The 16,789-nt window shown below is 44.5% G+C and overlaps 1 protein-coding gene across 1 annotated transcript; it reads right to left on the bottom strand.

The window, feature by feature from the left end:
- Positions 1–5,404: 5,404 nt before the first annotated feature.
- Positions 5,405–16,193, bottom strand: TNIP2 (TNFAIP3 interacting protein 2). Its single transcript, XM_054066097.1, has 6 exons — positions 15,728–16,193; positions 11,057–11,362; positions 9,080–9,163; positions 8,229–8,510; positions 7,668–7,787; positions 5,405–7,198 (listed from the first exon to the last, which is right to left on the bottom strand). The coding sequence occupies exons 1-6, from the start codon at positions 16,091–16,093 to the stop codon at positions 6,917–6,919; spliced, it is 1,440 nt and encodes a 479-aa protein (XP_053922072.1). The 5' UTR covers positions 16,094–16,193; the 3' UTR covers positions 5,405–6,916.
- Between the last annotated feature and the right edge of the window lie 596 nt (positions 16,194–16,789).

Consider the following 16,789-nt stretch of genomic DNA (forward strand, 5'->3'; position numbering starts at 1 on the left):
ACCACACATGGATGTAACAGATGCTGTTTCAGTGCATCGCTCAACTGCCTGGAAAACACAACGTGTTTTAGGGGGTCATGCCACATTGTGAGTAAGGAGGAGTCTGGAGCATGCAGGCTGTGGATGGAATTCAGCCACACTTGACTCTGTGCTGCTGTTGCTCCTCTGGCTTTGACTGTCCTGTTGTGACATGTGAGGGGCAGAGGTGGGCCTTTGCAAAGCGCTTGAACAAGTCTCAGATGCCGTTAAGGGTGGGAACCACTCTAGAACTTGTTTTCTAGGCACCCTGCCCCAGGTCTTTTCCGGGGCTTAATGGCTCTGGCAATGCAAACCAGTCAATGCTCAAGGAGCAGTTCCTAAAATACACTCAGTAGGTGCTTCTCATGGGTGACAGATGTTCCTGCTGGTAAGGATCAACCTATACATGAGTTTAGGGCTCAAACAAGGACTGGGTTGAGTGAAGGATGGGAGGGGCCCCCATCACAGCTAGAATCAAAAGAAGATTCCTCACACTCTGGGGATTTCTGGTTCCATGGGAACATGGGAAAGCTCTATCCTTCTACCTTAGAAGGTAAGAACAAGCCTTGCAGGAGGTGGAGCGGGTGCTCTGTGCTGTGGCCAGAAGAGCTGAAAACCACAAAATTAGATCTAGATCACTGAGCACAAGTTCAGGTGGTGGGAAGGAGGAGTGGGATGCTTTTTTGGACTGTGCTCATCTGTGGTGTGCATGAGTCACTTCAGGCCCCACCAAGTCCCTCTTTCTCTTGGTAGATGATGTTCTTCCTTGAATGTCTGTGGACCTTTGCATGACTCTCTGGATGCAGGGGTTTCCTTGAGATGTGTTGGTGATAGTCAGAATCAGGGCTGGTTCCTTTGTAGATATCTGAGCTCCTTTCTTTACTACTTTTTCCCATCGTATAAGCTGGGATCACTTAGTCCAAGGAGATCTGAGCTCCTTTCACCTTCTTTATTCTGTGTCCCAAGAGAGATGGAGACCCTGCCCTGTAGCATGGCCCGAGACCTGCTTCCTGCTTCGTGCTGGGCATGAAAAGCCCCAGGGCTTTGTGAGTGGGACAAGTCACAGTGAGGCTGCTCTCAGAGTTGGTACATGTGCCTGTTGCTCTCCTCCCAGCCTGGGGCCCAGGTGGCTGGCACAGCTGCCTGGCTCACACAGCTGCAGCTGGCCCAGCCCACGGAAGGCTGTGGGGGCACAGCTGGAGGAAGACTACAGGTTGGCACCTTGCCCTTGGTGCCAGAAGGGCACAATTTGCTTGGCATGGCCCCTCCACCTCAGCAGAGAAGGTAACCCTACGCATTGCCTAACTCCAGACCACTGCAGAGCAGGACATCGAGCAGCGAAACCCACTGTCCCATTCAGTTGTGCCATTTTGGGCTGTGCAGGGAAGGTTTGGCATATGGGTGGAGGAAGCCTGGCCGAAGAGCTGATGGTGCAGACACCAAGCTTACCTGGTAACACCTGTCCCACTCCTCTCAAAACTGCCTCTGGTATTTGCATGTGACCAAGAGGGTGTCTATCGGTGATTTAAACAAACAAACACAAAAACACTTTTAGTTTGAAGACAGATTTGACAAAGATTTTGGGCGAGGGCATGATAGGGGAGGAGAGGAAAGAGCATTGCAGTGGTAACAGGGAGGGAATAGAAGTGTATCTGCAAGCACTGCAGAACTAGGTCCTACTGCTCTTTCCTCCCTCCCACTCCTCGAGAAATTAGAGCATGAAAGCCTCAAGCAAGGTGAGTTCATGTGACACCGAGGAGGTGGGCGTCAGCACGAGCAGCCAGAGCTGCCCAGCTCTCACAGGTTCTCAGCCCATCTGTAAACCACGTCTTCAGAAGATGCACTGAAGGGCTGGCCCAGGGAAGGATGATGAGGGAACAAGTGTGGTTAAGCCAAGTACACACTTCAAATGGGGGTTTGGTGCCTTCTAGAAACAGAAATAAGCTGTCTTGTATTCCACCATCTGGTTCAGTATGTCCACAGTGGAGCTTCATGTGCTGTGGAAATATCTCAGGCTCCTGAGAGAGGCTGTCAGCCCCTATCAATGATGTACATCCAGCTCATGTTGTGAAGAGTTCTTGCATCAACAGCTTCTTAGCTGCAGGACAGGAAAGTAGATATACTAAGGAGAAAGGGGAAAAACACACTGAGAAGCGGTGGAAGTGGAGACAAGTGCTGTGCCACTTGGGATGGTTGGTGCCTTTCAGGAGCCTCTGTTACTGCAATGCCTTGTGAACCCTCACCCGACCTGGGGAGGTGGGAGGTTTAGACTACACATGGGACTCTTTACAAGGGCATGTAGTAATAGGACAAGGGGGAATGGCTATAAATTGAAGAGAGGAAGATTTAGGTTAGATATTAGGAAGAGATTCTTCACAATGAGGGTGGTGAGCCACTGGCACAGGTTGCCCAAGGAAGCTGTGGATGCCCCATTCCTGGCGGTGTTCAAGGCCAGGCTGGATGGGGTCTTGAGCAGGTTGATCCAGTAGGACGTGTCCCTGCACATGGCAGGGGGTTGGAACTGGATGATCTTTAAGGTCCCTTCTAACCCAAACCATTCTATGATTCTGTGACTTTGCTGGAACTCTGACCACCCAGCTAAGACAGCCTGCAGCAGGGAACTCTTCAGTGAGGGTGCCAGGCTGGGCTTTCACCCTTAGTGAGCAATTTCAAGTGTCAGGTGAGAAGGCAGTGCTTAACCTGATACCCCTTCCCTCTTCTGTGTTAACCTCTTGCTTTGTCAGTATTTCTCGTGCTTTAGGGTTTTAGCTGACCCTCCTCCAGCTGCTGGAGCATGGTACTAGGAAATATTACTACAGCATACTTTGAATTCACATAGATTTTGTAGAAAAAGAATTTGAAACTTCCCTTTTTTAGAATGAGAAGCACTGTTGTTCTGAGTACGACGGTGTAGCATCTTGTTTGGAATTTCCCTTGCTTTCTATATTTACACATGTAGCAAAGCCACAGGAAATGGAAGTTTAAAAAAATACCATAGAGCATAGGTATCTGCTTCTTGAATACATTTTATTCTTGCAGTCAGTTTTATTATTAGTGAGCACTTAATCTTGAGGTATCATTTAAGGCTTGTTTTAAAAGATGTGATGTCCTAAATCACTGGAGGGGGAAGCAGACATTGCTTTAAAAGCTGCAGATGGTCAGAGAAGCTTTTCAGGCTCTGCACTGCCCGTGTTACACGAGACAGCATTATTGTTAAGCTTCTCTTCCTTAGGATCTTTGGGGTAGGGACCAACTTCTGAGGCTTCTCCCAGTTGTATTTTCTGAGGTTCAGTGAGTCAGTCCCGCCTACAGCTGCTGTCCTGGTTGTGTGCTAAGGGCCTACTTCTGCATGGCAACCAGCACAGTTATTAGGAAACAGCTTTCACTTCAAAATCCCAAACAAAATACATTATAATTAGGTCCAGGAATAATGAGAACTAGCTTGCCAGCACTTGGAGGATATACGGTCTGAAAACGTCATTGTTGGTGGGACAGCTGCTTGGGAGTTCTGAGCTTGTCCAGGGTCTGAACTCAGGCTGGTTTGGGGACCGAAACTGGGGGAAGGTCATTTAATGAGGGAGAAATTTTAGAAGAGATGGATGAATCATGAAAGTAACTGGACAAATATATCTTGGCAGGTCTTGATATGCTAAGACACATTCCTACAAAGTCCTGAAAGAGACAGTTATCCTGCCTCCTCCCAGCCTCCCTGGACCTACAGAGGTACCTCCGTCTCTCTTCTAGTATTGGCATGCTTCTCCAGTACGGGCATTGCTTACCAGCAGTGAGACATTTACAGAAGCCTAAACAGGCATTAACTTTGCGTGATAACAGGGTTCGGTTTTCTTGGATGCCTTTGGTTACTGATACAACAAATAAGGGATCAAGTCCCACGCGGTCATAGAGTTTTTCTGTATGATTTCTAGAGTCTCGCGTGTGAAAATTCGTTTCTGCAGTTTTACAGATGATGCACATTTCAGTGAACAACCGTAGTAGGAATGGAGAACGAAAGTTCATAAAGTTTAAGCTATTGGATTTTTTCTCATTTTATGCCGTTACTTTTTTACTCACATGCCTTTGTTGCTTTCTTTTGGGAGGGAGCTTTTGCCACTTAACCAAACAAGACGTGTTGCTTGGAGGGCCATCCAAGTGGCAGAGAAAACCAGTGTGAGGCCAGAAAGAGTTTTTCTTAATTTAAAGGGTTCAAAAAATGCCAGGGACTCATGGCTGTTTTCACTTCAGCATTGGGCAGTGGAGCTTTAATGCACTCTGGTCTACGAGTTGAGGAACCTGAATTGTGAATGTAGGTGGTGGTGGTAGCTGCTAGGGATACCTTGATCTGTGTGCTTTGCCTGGTGAGAAGAGAGTCAGTAAAGATTTTATAGTGTTTCTTCAAGAGATCTACCAGTGACTTTGGTGTACAAGTCAAAGCATTGGGTAATAGACAAGTTTTCGTAGGAGGTATAGTTTATGCCCTATAATCTGAAACAAACATTTGTGTGTAAGACACTGGTAGTTCTTCATGGTGTGTGTCACTGGTTTCTTGGTTAAGCCAAAACAAGAAAGAAATAGGTAGAGCCTTTCACCAGCCAGAAAAAAAAAAACAAAAACACCTTGATAGGAAATGGTAAAGTAGACTAGCTCTGAAGCAAGGTATTTTTACACTGAAAAACTGCAGCTGTGTCCTAGATTTTTGCCATGGATGTTCAAATTCTGGTCATCATTTATTGCATAGCTTCAGGCAGTTGTTGTAATCTGTGCTTGACCTATAACTTCACCCGTTTGTGTCTGTTGGTCCAGTATGGTCCTCATTGTAGGTACATATATCCAGTTTCCCGGCACTGAGGTGCCCTCCTTCCCCAGGATTCATACTAATCTCATCTTTGACTGAGGACTAACTCACAGGTCTTAAACCCACAAGAATATGTACTATTAATTTCTGTGTACAGCAGATTCTCGGATCAAATTCTTCCATCTGTTTCTGATAGTTGCAGATCAGTCTATCCAGCGGTACCTACAGGGATTAACATGAGCAGAAACCTTTAGCAGACGAGCTTCTGACTGATGTGTATTAAAGCAGTGATATCTCAATGCCATAAAAAAAGGCACTGCCAAGATCTAGCTTACTTTATCGTGTTTGTCTTTGTAACTCTATCATCATGTGAACCACTGAAAAAGACGTCCATAATCTGCTGTATCAGTCACCAGCAATACAGTACTGCTGTACACTGGAGCTGTAAACAAGGCCTGTCTAATAAGAACACCCTGAACAAGTAAGATTAGCTTATGCCACAGGAAGTTTAATCATGTTTCTCAGCCCGTGTTCTGTGGGCTGTTTCTGATCTCTGAAACCTTAAAAGGCAATGTACAAAATGGTCACAAAAAAAAAAAAAAAGGGAAAAAATAATCTCTGCATGTTATGTTGGAAAAAACAAGTTAGAAACTAGTCACAGGTTCTCAACCAGTTAAAGATTAGATTAATCAGAACCATTGCACCTGCACACTCCATGCAATGGCCTATGCACTTTTTATTTTTGTAATATCACATATATGGTAACATTGGCATAAATTATGTTCCTTTAGAGCTGTAACAGACAGGATCAAGAAAAGGGAATATCAAGGAAAATATCCATAATCCTCCTAAAGTGTAGTACTAGGAAGGAAGCAAAGCAGAAGACAGTAATTTTGTTATATAATGCTTTTTATAATTATGAAAGGTCAGGGTTGTACTAGGCTGTTCCTTTGTATCTTATCATTAACTCCAGCTTTGATGTGGTGAGAAACATTCTGGAGCAAGGTTGGAAGAAAACTCTGGCTCTGTTGTATTTGTGCACTTTAACTTCTGATACTTCTGCACAAAACATTTGTTGAAATTACTGCCAGTGTAGAGAGGGTAAGAAGAAATCTGAGCTAGTCCTGGCCTTGTCACAAGTGTGTGGCAGGGTAGGGCATTAAATGTGTTCTCATGTAGCTGAAAGGTCATTCTTCCTCTCCTAAACAAAGAGAAATTTTTCAATATATTGGAAAGTAGTCTGAGACACTGGTTCTCACCAAAGTAATGAAATAACTCATATCTGAAACCATGACATTTAGCCCTGGGTATAGTTACTGGGACTATTTCACAATTAAATACTTACACTGAAAGATTTTGACCACCTCACTAGTGTAGTAAAGCAGCTACACAATTGCTTTTATTATAAAAAATAGTCCTTAGGTTAAACAGGAATACAATCAATACTTACACAAATACACATTTACAAGTGTGTAAAATAGTGGCACAGAAAAAATAAATATCCCTGTACAATGTTTCTGTGCAAAAAGACAGGCTAGTTTTAGTCATTAACCAGCCCTTGTACATTTTCTTGACTTCTCCTGATTTCAGTTGAACACAAGGATTTTCAGATGTTTGAAAGTTCATCCTCACTAGGCAAGAAAAACACTCGCTTTTAATCCATTTAAAGCACAATAACATTTTTCCCCATCTTCTGCCAAAATGCTCCTCCCCCCTTTCTTCAGCCTACATTTTTGGAAGATGAGGGAAATTTCAAGTTCAGTATTTTTTTCCACAAGCCTTCAGACTGCTGTAAAGAATTAGACTCAAAGAGTCAAGCTGCACTCTGAATCTAGCTACCACTGTAAGTTTTGGTTTAGTTTGTAGTAGAATTTGCATTATGCTTGTCTTCCTTGTAGTTGTCAAAAATAATTCTTCATAAAAACACTTTGCTTTATATCTTTCACATAGTCCAAGAGAAGATGAAATCACGTAAGAGGTAGATGTTGTTCATCCTCCTAATTCCTAAGACCTGTCCATTTGAAGTACTCTGGTTTAGGACTGTAGGAGAGCAAAGTTTTACTGTCTATAAAGTAGTGATTGACTTATATGCCTCACATCGTGTGGTCACTGACAACACTCAGCAACGTGCTTGAGGAATTCATCACTCAGTTCATCACTGAAAAACTTCATGCAATGAGGGCATCTAAGTTCACCCTGTACCCTGCCCTCAGATCCCGAGTTCCCATTGTCCACAGGAGGAGAAGCTTGTTCAGACTGTGAAGATGTTCTTCTCATGCCTGTTTGGCCTGGGCTGTTGCCTCGTAGATGTTCAACATTCGTCTGTGCGTACATATGATTTTGGTTAGCAACGTGAACTCTGAAATGACTACTTGTGTCTCTGGAGTCCTAGAAAAATGAAGAGGAGCTCTTTAAAAAGATGCAACAAAAAGATATTCTTTAACAGAATATTTTATCATCTTTGTCTGCTTTTTTTTTTCTTTTTATCAGAAGATTCATAAATAAAATATTCATCAGTTTTATTAACATATTTGTAAAGGCTATGAGAACACAGAACAGAGTCAGTACGCTACTTTAAAGACACCACTGTTACAGGAGTCATAGCCATCCTTTAAGAATTCCCCCTTATGTTGAACCAAAACAGAAGGAAGATGAACTGGAGAGAAGTATTACACGTGTACTGGGAAGCATCTCCACTAGAACTGCTTATGAAATAATGTTAATTTTTTGATAGCTGCACTGAGATGAAATGGATTTAGAAGTAGTAAGATTTTGTTTTAATATATTTAGTAGTATATTTTTGTTCCACATCCTGTTGGAATGCTTTAATTGTAAAAGTAGCGTGTTGCTTTCTCACCTGTCTTCTTGCTAGCTGGTGTTGCAGGCACGCAACTTCTGCCTGAAGCTCTTGTATTTTACTCTGTGCTCGTTCTCTGTCTGATCTCTCAGATGTGAAATCATCTTTATAAACTAGGACCTGGAAGAGAAATACTATGTTAGGATTTTATAAATCAGAGCATAGAATCATAGAATCACCAGGTTGGAAAAGACCTCTTGGATCATCAAGTCCAACCATTCCTATCATTGACAGATTAGATTAAAAAGTTGGGGCTGTAATCCCTTTGTTTGTAAATATTTATTCACAGAACCTCAATATTCTTTTCTCTATCATATCCATACTGTAAAGGTATTTGTATCTCTTTTTCAGATCTTTCATATTTGGTATTGAAGCCAGCAGAGGTGCACACAGTTAAGTAGTGAGTTTCCTTTAAATCTATGTTGTTGAGTAACTGTATGACCAAATGTGCAAGACGAGTAGCAAATGTCTAAAGAAATAATTTCATTTTTCCCCCTTGGACTTCAGTGGTCTGGGGAGAAATTAAGAATTCCAACCTCTAGGAAAAAGAAACGTAATGACCTGTTGCTCCAGCATTTGTATTCGCTCATTATCTCCTTCACTAGCCTTCTTCACATCTTCTAATTCTCTCTTTGTTTTTATACATTCATTCATTTTTTCTTCCAGCAGCTTGTTTAACCGGAGTATCTCCTTGTGCATCAGGTCAGAATTGGTTTGCGCTGAAGTTACGCCATGCTGCTGCTCCAGTTGTGACTTCATTTCTCTTAGCTGCAAGTGGAGTCGCTTCACATACTCATCCCTACTTGCATCATATTTCTGCCATTTTGCATTTAAGTCTTCCACCTGAAAGATTATCCAGAAAAGTCATGAAGAACATAAAAACACAAACATGAAGAAACAAACTTTCAAGTGCTCACAAACTGTCTGTATGTGCAGGACCAAAATTCCCTAAAAGATAAGATAATATGCTGACTCAATCTCTTAGTGTGGCTAAGCCACTTTGCAGGAGAGCCAAAGATGATCGTGCTATAAGCCAGGCTCTTCGCAGGCAGCCTGCGTTCGCCAGTCCACAGGCACATTAGTAAGTACTATGGGATGGAAGTGGTTGGCAGTCACCCTGGGCCTAGTGCTGCTCTCCCTGGGGTGGAATATGGATGCAGGGGAAGAACAAATTTTTTTTTTCTGCAGTGTGTTTTTAACAGCAAAACCCCAATAACATTAAAAATAATGTACTAAGTTGCCCTTTGCTAAGGCAACAAAGACTGTGCAGCACGTTGAAAGGACTAAGAGAAATTTTGGACTGTCATTTAATTAGATTAAACTGTCATTTAATTAGATTAGCCTATTCCAAATTTACTGTAATTCAAAATACTCAACCAAATCTTAATCTTGTACAGAATGAAAGTACTCACATGAGCTACTTTTTGTTTTAACATCCTGTTTTCCTCTTGTAGGTTGCAGATAAGAGCTTGAAGTGAAGTTTCATTGTCTAAAAGCTATAATTTTCAGATAAAGGAAGTGTTACTTTAACATAAAAATCCCAAATGCTACTTAGCTAACGCTGTTAAACTCTAAATGATTTTTTTAATTCCTCTAAAACTATTTGCTGTCAGTGAAAAAAATACATACAATTTACTTGTACAGAATATATTTCTAAATACTAACAGTATAGCCTACAGCTTTTATTAATAATAAGCCGAGCAAAAATATACTCCGGTTTTTACCACCTTGGCACTGCTTTTAAATGTCTAGTGTCATAAAAACACATCTGTCTTACCAAATTTTGAGCCTACTACAGGTAGCAAGAAAAATTCCACACATTGTACATGTATGAGGGCTTACACTGGTGATGAGAGATTAGCAGTTTACACAAACTCCTTGGAAACTTCTTGTTTGGAGTAGGGGAATGCATGACAAAGACACAGATATGCCTTCATCTTGCCTTGTTATTACTGTCAATTTTGGCCAGTACTAGGAAGAAATTACAGAGGGGGGAAAAAAACCCTGCTTGCTAAATAATTGACTAAAATGATACCTCTTTTTTACAGTTGTGACATCTGCTTAAAAAAACCCCGGTGTACGTGAGTAATATAGAACACTTTTGTACAAAATTCCCTAGAATCAGCTAGTAATTGCATCTGAAATTTCAATAGGGAAGTCCCCACTGTACAAGGTTAGGTACTTATTACAGATAGCAAAGTCAATCAAGTTTCCTGTCTATCAATTACACATAAAATATGATAATCCTAAATACTTAAGTTCCTTTAAAAGTCCTTTTTTCTTATATGCAGTCAACCTCTAACTGTTCCTTAGAGGTAACTTTAATGTGAATAATTTTTCTTTGGAAATGCTCCTGGGATGTTTTAGGAAGTAGAAGTGAGCACGCATAGAGTTTAGCATAAAAGCATAAATGAGTGGTCATGTGGAACCCAGCGTTACCACTATGTAGCAGTAAAAGCATGAGACAATTATTCTTCGTGAGAGCTGGGTGTAGCATCCTAGCCAAGACTGATCTGTTATTGGGGATAGCACACCTACTGTTATTTCCTTATGGTATTTTTATGAATTCCCTAGCAACGCTGAACCATCATGACTTCTGGAACGACAGAAAAACACGATCTACCCTCTCCTCTATCCTAATCAGAGAAGCTTCGGCCAAGGTGATGATGCAGCAAAACCACACAGCAAAGTACAGCAAAATATAGGTGTTTCTTTGTGCCTCTCTGCAACATTTCTGTCACCTTGCTATCATGAAGCAATTTTTCTAAACATCCCTGCTGGAGAGATACATTGCCTTGCACTGGTAGGCCAGGGGGCAACTCCAGAGCAAAAATAAAAGGTAGAGACACCTTGACTCATTCTTCCCTAACCAACTTGCCATAGGTCTGTACTACATGTGCAAAGCCGAATCTTGATCTGAGACAACCACACACTACAAAGTTCTTAAATAAATAAAAAATATCTCTACTTTGTTTTGTGATTTAGAGGCTTAAACAACTAATCAAGAGAGAGCATCTGCAAAAGCACAGCACCATTTAGTGATGCAAAGAAGCACGCTGTGGTATAAAGAAGGTGCTGTCTCCTGTAAATGCAAGAAAGAATCATAATCACGGAATTGCTGGGGTTGGAAAGGACCTCTCAAGTTCCTCCCCTCCCCAAAAAGGTCTCTGATAATAAGTGGGATGGCAAAAAAGCAAGTGATTGATAACTGCTTCTGTCCTAAATTTTTGTTATGGAATTATTTGGAGCTTGTCACAGTAGCCTTTTCACCCTACATGACATTATTTAAAGGGATGTTTCTCACCACTCCTCAGTTACAGCTATCATGCTGTAATTAACACCTCAGAAGCTAAGATGACTTTAAAGAAACACAGTAGCAGTAAGAATACCTGATTAGATCTTTCGGTAGGTATCTGGTCATCAGAATTCCCCTTCTCTTTTCTTTGCTTCTCTTCTAGACATTTTGCTAGATGTTGACACATTTCTGCTGTGGATGCTAATTTGCGTTGAAGCTGATGAGTTTCATCAGTGAGTGAGCGGCACAGAACATCACTGGTGGCCTGAGCCTTCTCCCTCTCTGCCAAGCTCTTCTGCAGTCGTAAGATTTCTCTCTCCTTTTCATATGGAGGCTGATTTATCAACTGCTGTATCTCTCCATTTTTCTCCTCTAGTTGCTGATTCAGCTTCTGTACTTCCTAAATATGAAGGGGGAGGGGAAGTTACTTAAAAGCAAAGTGAACTCAAGTGCAAAAATATGTCTGAGACTGAATTCCATGTTGCAGTAATTCCATGTTGCTCCTACACTCACTGCAAAGTACTTTAAAATTAAAATTCAGACACATGGTGTAAATACTGGGGTTGCCCAGTGCAGGGATAGGAGTTGGACTCTATGATCCTTGTGGGTCCCTTCCAACTCAGGTCGTTCTGTGTTTCAGTAAAATAAATCCCATTCATTTCTATATAATCACTCAGCCTTGGAACTAATAGATCAAGCCATCAAAATCAAAAATCACTGAGACAGCTACACAAGCACTTCCTTGTCACTAGAATGAAGAAACAACTAGCAAAAATTCAGGAAGATTTTATGGAAATATACACAGCAGCAACCAAATAAAGGTGGACGTTATAAGAAACAAAGTAGTTTAAAAAGAGTAACTATAAAAACTGAGAAAGGCTTACTGGTCCTGCATTCTAAATTACCAGATAGTAGAGATTTTCCTCAAAAAAGATGACTTGCCAGTTCCATTTCATCAACAATCAGTGAAGCACATTCATTGCCCGGCATTGTCACAAGGACAAAGCAGAAGGAGCATACACAGCAGCTTTCCCACATAGGAGAGGATGAGTGGTCAGGACAAGCAAACACAAAATGAAATCCCTGTGGCAGCAATTTTGGCTGTAGCTGAACTGCCAGGGTACGTGAGGGGCTCTGACATACTCTTAGGAAACAATCAATTATCTCATTGCTATGCGTTTTTGTGGTTGAATTGGAAGCACTGTGGGCACATCTGCACCACATTAAGTTAACGTCTCTTCAGGTGCTTTGAGAAGGAAGAAGTTTGCTCACTTACTGGGGTAAACTACTCTGTAGTCTATGCACCTGAAGTACACTAGTCCAACTTGGTCAAGAACAGCTTGGTCAAGAAGTGCTTAATATCCTCCAAAAGTAGTAGGTGCTGGTAACAGAAACTACTGCAGCACCGCCCCTCATAATCAATGATGCCCTGGTTGCCAGCGTAGACCGTGAAACAGGTACAAGCTTGCCGCTACCCTTTCAGTTCTCCGGGAGTGCTAATGGAGCTGTAAATCACAGGGAACACTCTTCTTTGCCAGCAGATAGGCCTCTGACTTCACAAAATGTCTTCTTTGTTGTTCTTATTATTTTCAGTGACAATTATTTCAGTTTTTCTAATTGTAGATAAAGTATTTATTTCAAATAATAAAAGTAATATCCAACTTACAGAAATAGTGCACGTTCTTATGTTTAAATTCTTTAGCATCATGCTAATTTCCCCCTTTCCTATAGATTAAAGACATGCACCATCAGACTTCAAACTATACTGAGATATCATAGGCTTGTCATCTGCTTCAGAGCAACAGACAGATCATTTCCTATTACAAATTTCCAAACTTAAACTTATTTAAATGTATTTTAGGTGACTGTCACACATACAAAATGTTTTAGGTCATACAAAATGCATTAGGTCAAGAGATTACTTATGACAAAAATACTTGTTTCAATTTTAAGCACCGCTTCTCTGTTTGGAAATTCCTTTATGCAGCTTCACGTAGAAATAAATGCTTCAAAGTTCTTTAAGTATTTCAGACTGAACACGGGAAAGTTTCTATGACAGTAACACAAAAAGCAGCAGTTGTGGCAGATGGGAGAGGATGCAGTTCTGAGACTATTTTTCCCCCACCATAAAACCATCCTGAATTCCCTAATCTATCCCCTCACATTGCAGCCTTGCCAGTTACTTCTCCAAGTATTAACACGCTGCCCTAAAGTCAATTAAAAAATCTACTTTAAAGTGTTTTATTTTTTACAGCGAGCTTAAATAGAAAAGGAAACTTTGAGCAATCTGATCCAGTGGGAGGTGTCCTTGCCATAGCAGGGGGGTTGGAACTGGATCGGCTTTGAGGTCCCTTCCAACCCAAACCATTCTATGATTCTAAAAAAGAGTGACATCAGTTGTTTATCCTACAGAACAAAACTGCATTTGCCAGAGAAGAGTCTTCAATAATATGGAACTTTCAAATTTAGGGGTTTTTACTATTTTTCTTATCCTTGTGACAGCAGTTGCATGAAGCCTCATAGCACTACACTACATTTTTCGTTTAGTATTTTATGCTTTAGCTTCTGGAACTGAAGGCAGCAGGGACTGCTGGTGGATGCAGACGGTGGAGCTGCTCTGGGTGCCCAGGGATGGAGCTGCCCCATTTCTTGCCATAAATACAAGTGAGCACTTTGAATGCAAACCCTCCGCATCCTCTGCTCACGACAGCCTCTGCTGGGCTTACTATGATATGGAAAATGCCAGCATATAAGACTCGTTTTGGAGTTTTAGAAAGCAACCACCCTTTATCAGGCCTGGGCAACACGAGGGAGCAATCTCCATCAATTGTGTGCAGCAAGACAAGAGCTGGGACAGAACAGATTTCCCACTCACAGGCATGTGGGTAAGTTTTCCCACTAACCTTATGCATATTCTGTTACTTCCCAAGGACTAATTTTAATGCTATTATGAACCTCACAACAAACAACCCCCTTGCTGATTTGGAGCTGGCTCCAGCTCTCTGCTTGACCTTGCGTTTGAGAAAGGGAAAGGCTGCAGAGGGGATCGCAGAAGCCACATCTGTTCAGCACAGATTACACCGAACACAAGACGTTCTCATCTCCAAAGAATGAACAGTGTCCGGGAAACACTGTTTGAAAGAAAACACCCTCTCAGAGGGACATTCTAACTTGCAAAATATACAGTTATTTAGATGAAACTTAACTCTCCTTTAGCTTAAATCAGAAATACTACTTTTTGTAACAGTAACTACTTCTTAGAATCATAGAATCACTGGGCTGGAAAAGAGCTCTTAGATTATCGAGTCCAACCAATCCTATCTGCCACTAAACCATGTCCCTGAGCACGTCACCTACCCATCTTTTAAATACCTCCAGGGATGGCAACTCAACCACATCCCTGGGCAGCCTCTGCCAGTGCCCAATAACCCTTTCTGTGACAATTTTTTCCTGATATCCAGTCTGAAGCTCCCCTGGCACAGCTTTAGGCCATTCCCTCTTGTCCTGTCCCCCATCACTTGGGAGAAGAGGCCAGCTCCCTCCTCTCCACAACCTCCTTTTAGGTAGTTGTAGAGAGTAATAAGGTCTCCCCTCAGCCTCCTCTTCTCCAGGCTAAACAACTCCAGTTCCCGCAGCCCCTCCTCATAAGACTTGTTCTCCATCCCCCTCACCAGCTTCGTTGCTCCAGAGCCTCAACATCCTTCTTGTAACAAGGGGCCAGAACTGAACCCAGGATTTGAGATGTGGTCTCACCAGTGCTGAGTACAAAGGGAGAATCACCTCCTTGGTCCTGCTTGCCACGCCATTTCTGATACAAGCCAAGAAGTTATTGGCCTTCTTGGCCACCTGGGCACACACTGGCTCATATTCAGACACTGTCAACCAACACCCCCAGGTCCTTCTCTGCCAGGCAGCTTTCCAGCCACTCTTCCCCTAGTCTGTAGCTGCACAGTATTGTTGTGCCCCAGGTGCAGGACCCGGCATCATGCCGTTGGTCTCAGCCCAGCGCTCCAGCCTGTTCAGATCCCTTTGCAGAGCCTCCCTACCCTCCAGCAGATCAACACTTCCTCACAGCTTAGTCGCCTGCGAACTTGCTAAGGGTGCACTCAATACCTTCATCCAGGTCATTGATAAAGACACTGAACAGGGCTGGACCCAGCACTGAGCCCTGGGGAACCCCACTTGTAACTGGCCTCCAGCTGGAGTTAACTCCATTTACCCCCACTCTTTGGGCAGCACCATCCAACCACTTTTCCACCCAGGAGAGTGTGCGCCCATCCAGGCCAGAGGCAGACAGTTTCCTAAGCAGCATGCTGTGAGAAACACTGTCAAAGGCTTTACTGAAGTCCAAGAAGTCCACATCCACAGCCTTTCCCTCATCCTAGAAAACCCACACAGCGTCACCCCAGGTAACCTCGGTAACAGCCCAGCCAAAAGCCAAGCACTGCAAACCTTTAAGAACGCTCACTTCAAGCTCAGCTCTCGATCTGGGATTTTGTTAAGATGCTGTGTCCTGACAAAACTGAAGCACGAGCTCTCCTGGAGAGAGAATCTCCGTAAGTACCTGCCTGAAATCAAGCATTGAGAAAGCGGATGCCTTTGGGAAAGGCACTCTCAATAGCCGTTTGCCCCAGAATGTGGTTAAAGATTCGTCTTGCGATGCATTTTCTCAGTGCGTGGCCTCTGCCTCCTCTCAGGGCGGGCTGCCCCGGCCCCAGCACCGAGCCCCGCGGGCCCCCGAGCCGCACCCGCCGCGTTTCCTCACCTGCCTGAGCGCCTCCTCGCTGCGCGCCCAGAGGCGCTGCCCGTCGCGGAGCTGCTCCCGCGCCCGCCCCAGCTGCTCCACCAGGCTCTCCACCAGTGAGGCCGCCGGCTCCGCGCCCGCCTCCGCCCGCCGCTCCAGGCGGCCCCGCAGCTCCCGCACCGCCGCCTCCTTGGCCGCGAGCTGCAGCTGCAGCTGCTTCAGCTGCTGGGCGGACTCGTGGTACAAGGCGCAGAGCGCGTTGTACCGAGGCACTTTGCTCTTCAGGCTCCTGTTTTCCCGGTGCAGCTTCTCCAGCGTCTCCTCCACCTGCTTAAAGCGCGCGGCCAAGGGGTCGGCGGCGCCGCTCGCCTCGCTGACGGAGCACATGGCCGGGAGCTGCTGCCCCGTCTGCTCCCGCTCCGGGGCCGCCGCGGGCCCGGCCGGGTGATATAACACCGCGCTGCCGCCGCTCTTCCGCCTGCCCCGCCGCGCTCGGGGAGGAGCTCCGCCCTGCGCCAGGGGGAATCCCGGGGGGCGGTGCCGGGCGGGGAACCCCGCGCGGGGGAGGGGAGGAACGGGACGGGGAAGGAGGGGGGGAAAGGCAGCCCGGGGGGAAGGGAGCAGGAATGGGGGGGAGGGGGAAGGAAGGCAGCCGGGAAGGCAGCCGGTGGGGGGGACAGGGATGGAGGGGGGAAGAGGCAGCTGGGGAGAATGGGACGGGATGGGGGGGGCTGGAGGGCGGGGAGAGGGGGACACGGGGGGAAAGGCAGCCGGGGGGAATGGGAGAGAGGGGGATGGAGGAGGGAAAGAGGGGTGGAGGAGGGGAACAGAGAGAAGGTGGGAAAGGCAGCCGGGGGGTGGTGGGAGGGATGGAGGAGAAGAGGAAGGGATGGAAGGGAATGGAGGGAGAGAGGAAGGGATGGAGGGGGGGATAGAGGAGGGAAAGGCAGCCAGAGGGGATGGAGAGGGGGAATGGGAGTGGGGTGGAGAAAGGGGATGGAGGGAAAGGCAGCCGGGGGGAATGGAGCTGGATGGAGAGGGAGATGGAGAGGTGGGAAGAGCAGCCGAGGGGAGTGGGAGAGG

This window comes from Cuculus canorus, chromosome 4 (assembly GCF_017976375.1).
Source record: "Cuculus canorus isolate bCucCan1 chromosome 4, bCucCan1.pri, whole genome shotgun sequence".
NCBI classification, from domain to species: Eukaryota; Metazoa; Chordata; class Aves; order Cuculiformes; family Cuculidae; genus Cuculus; species Cuculus canorus.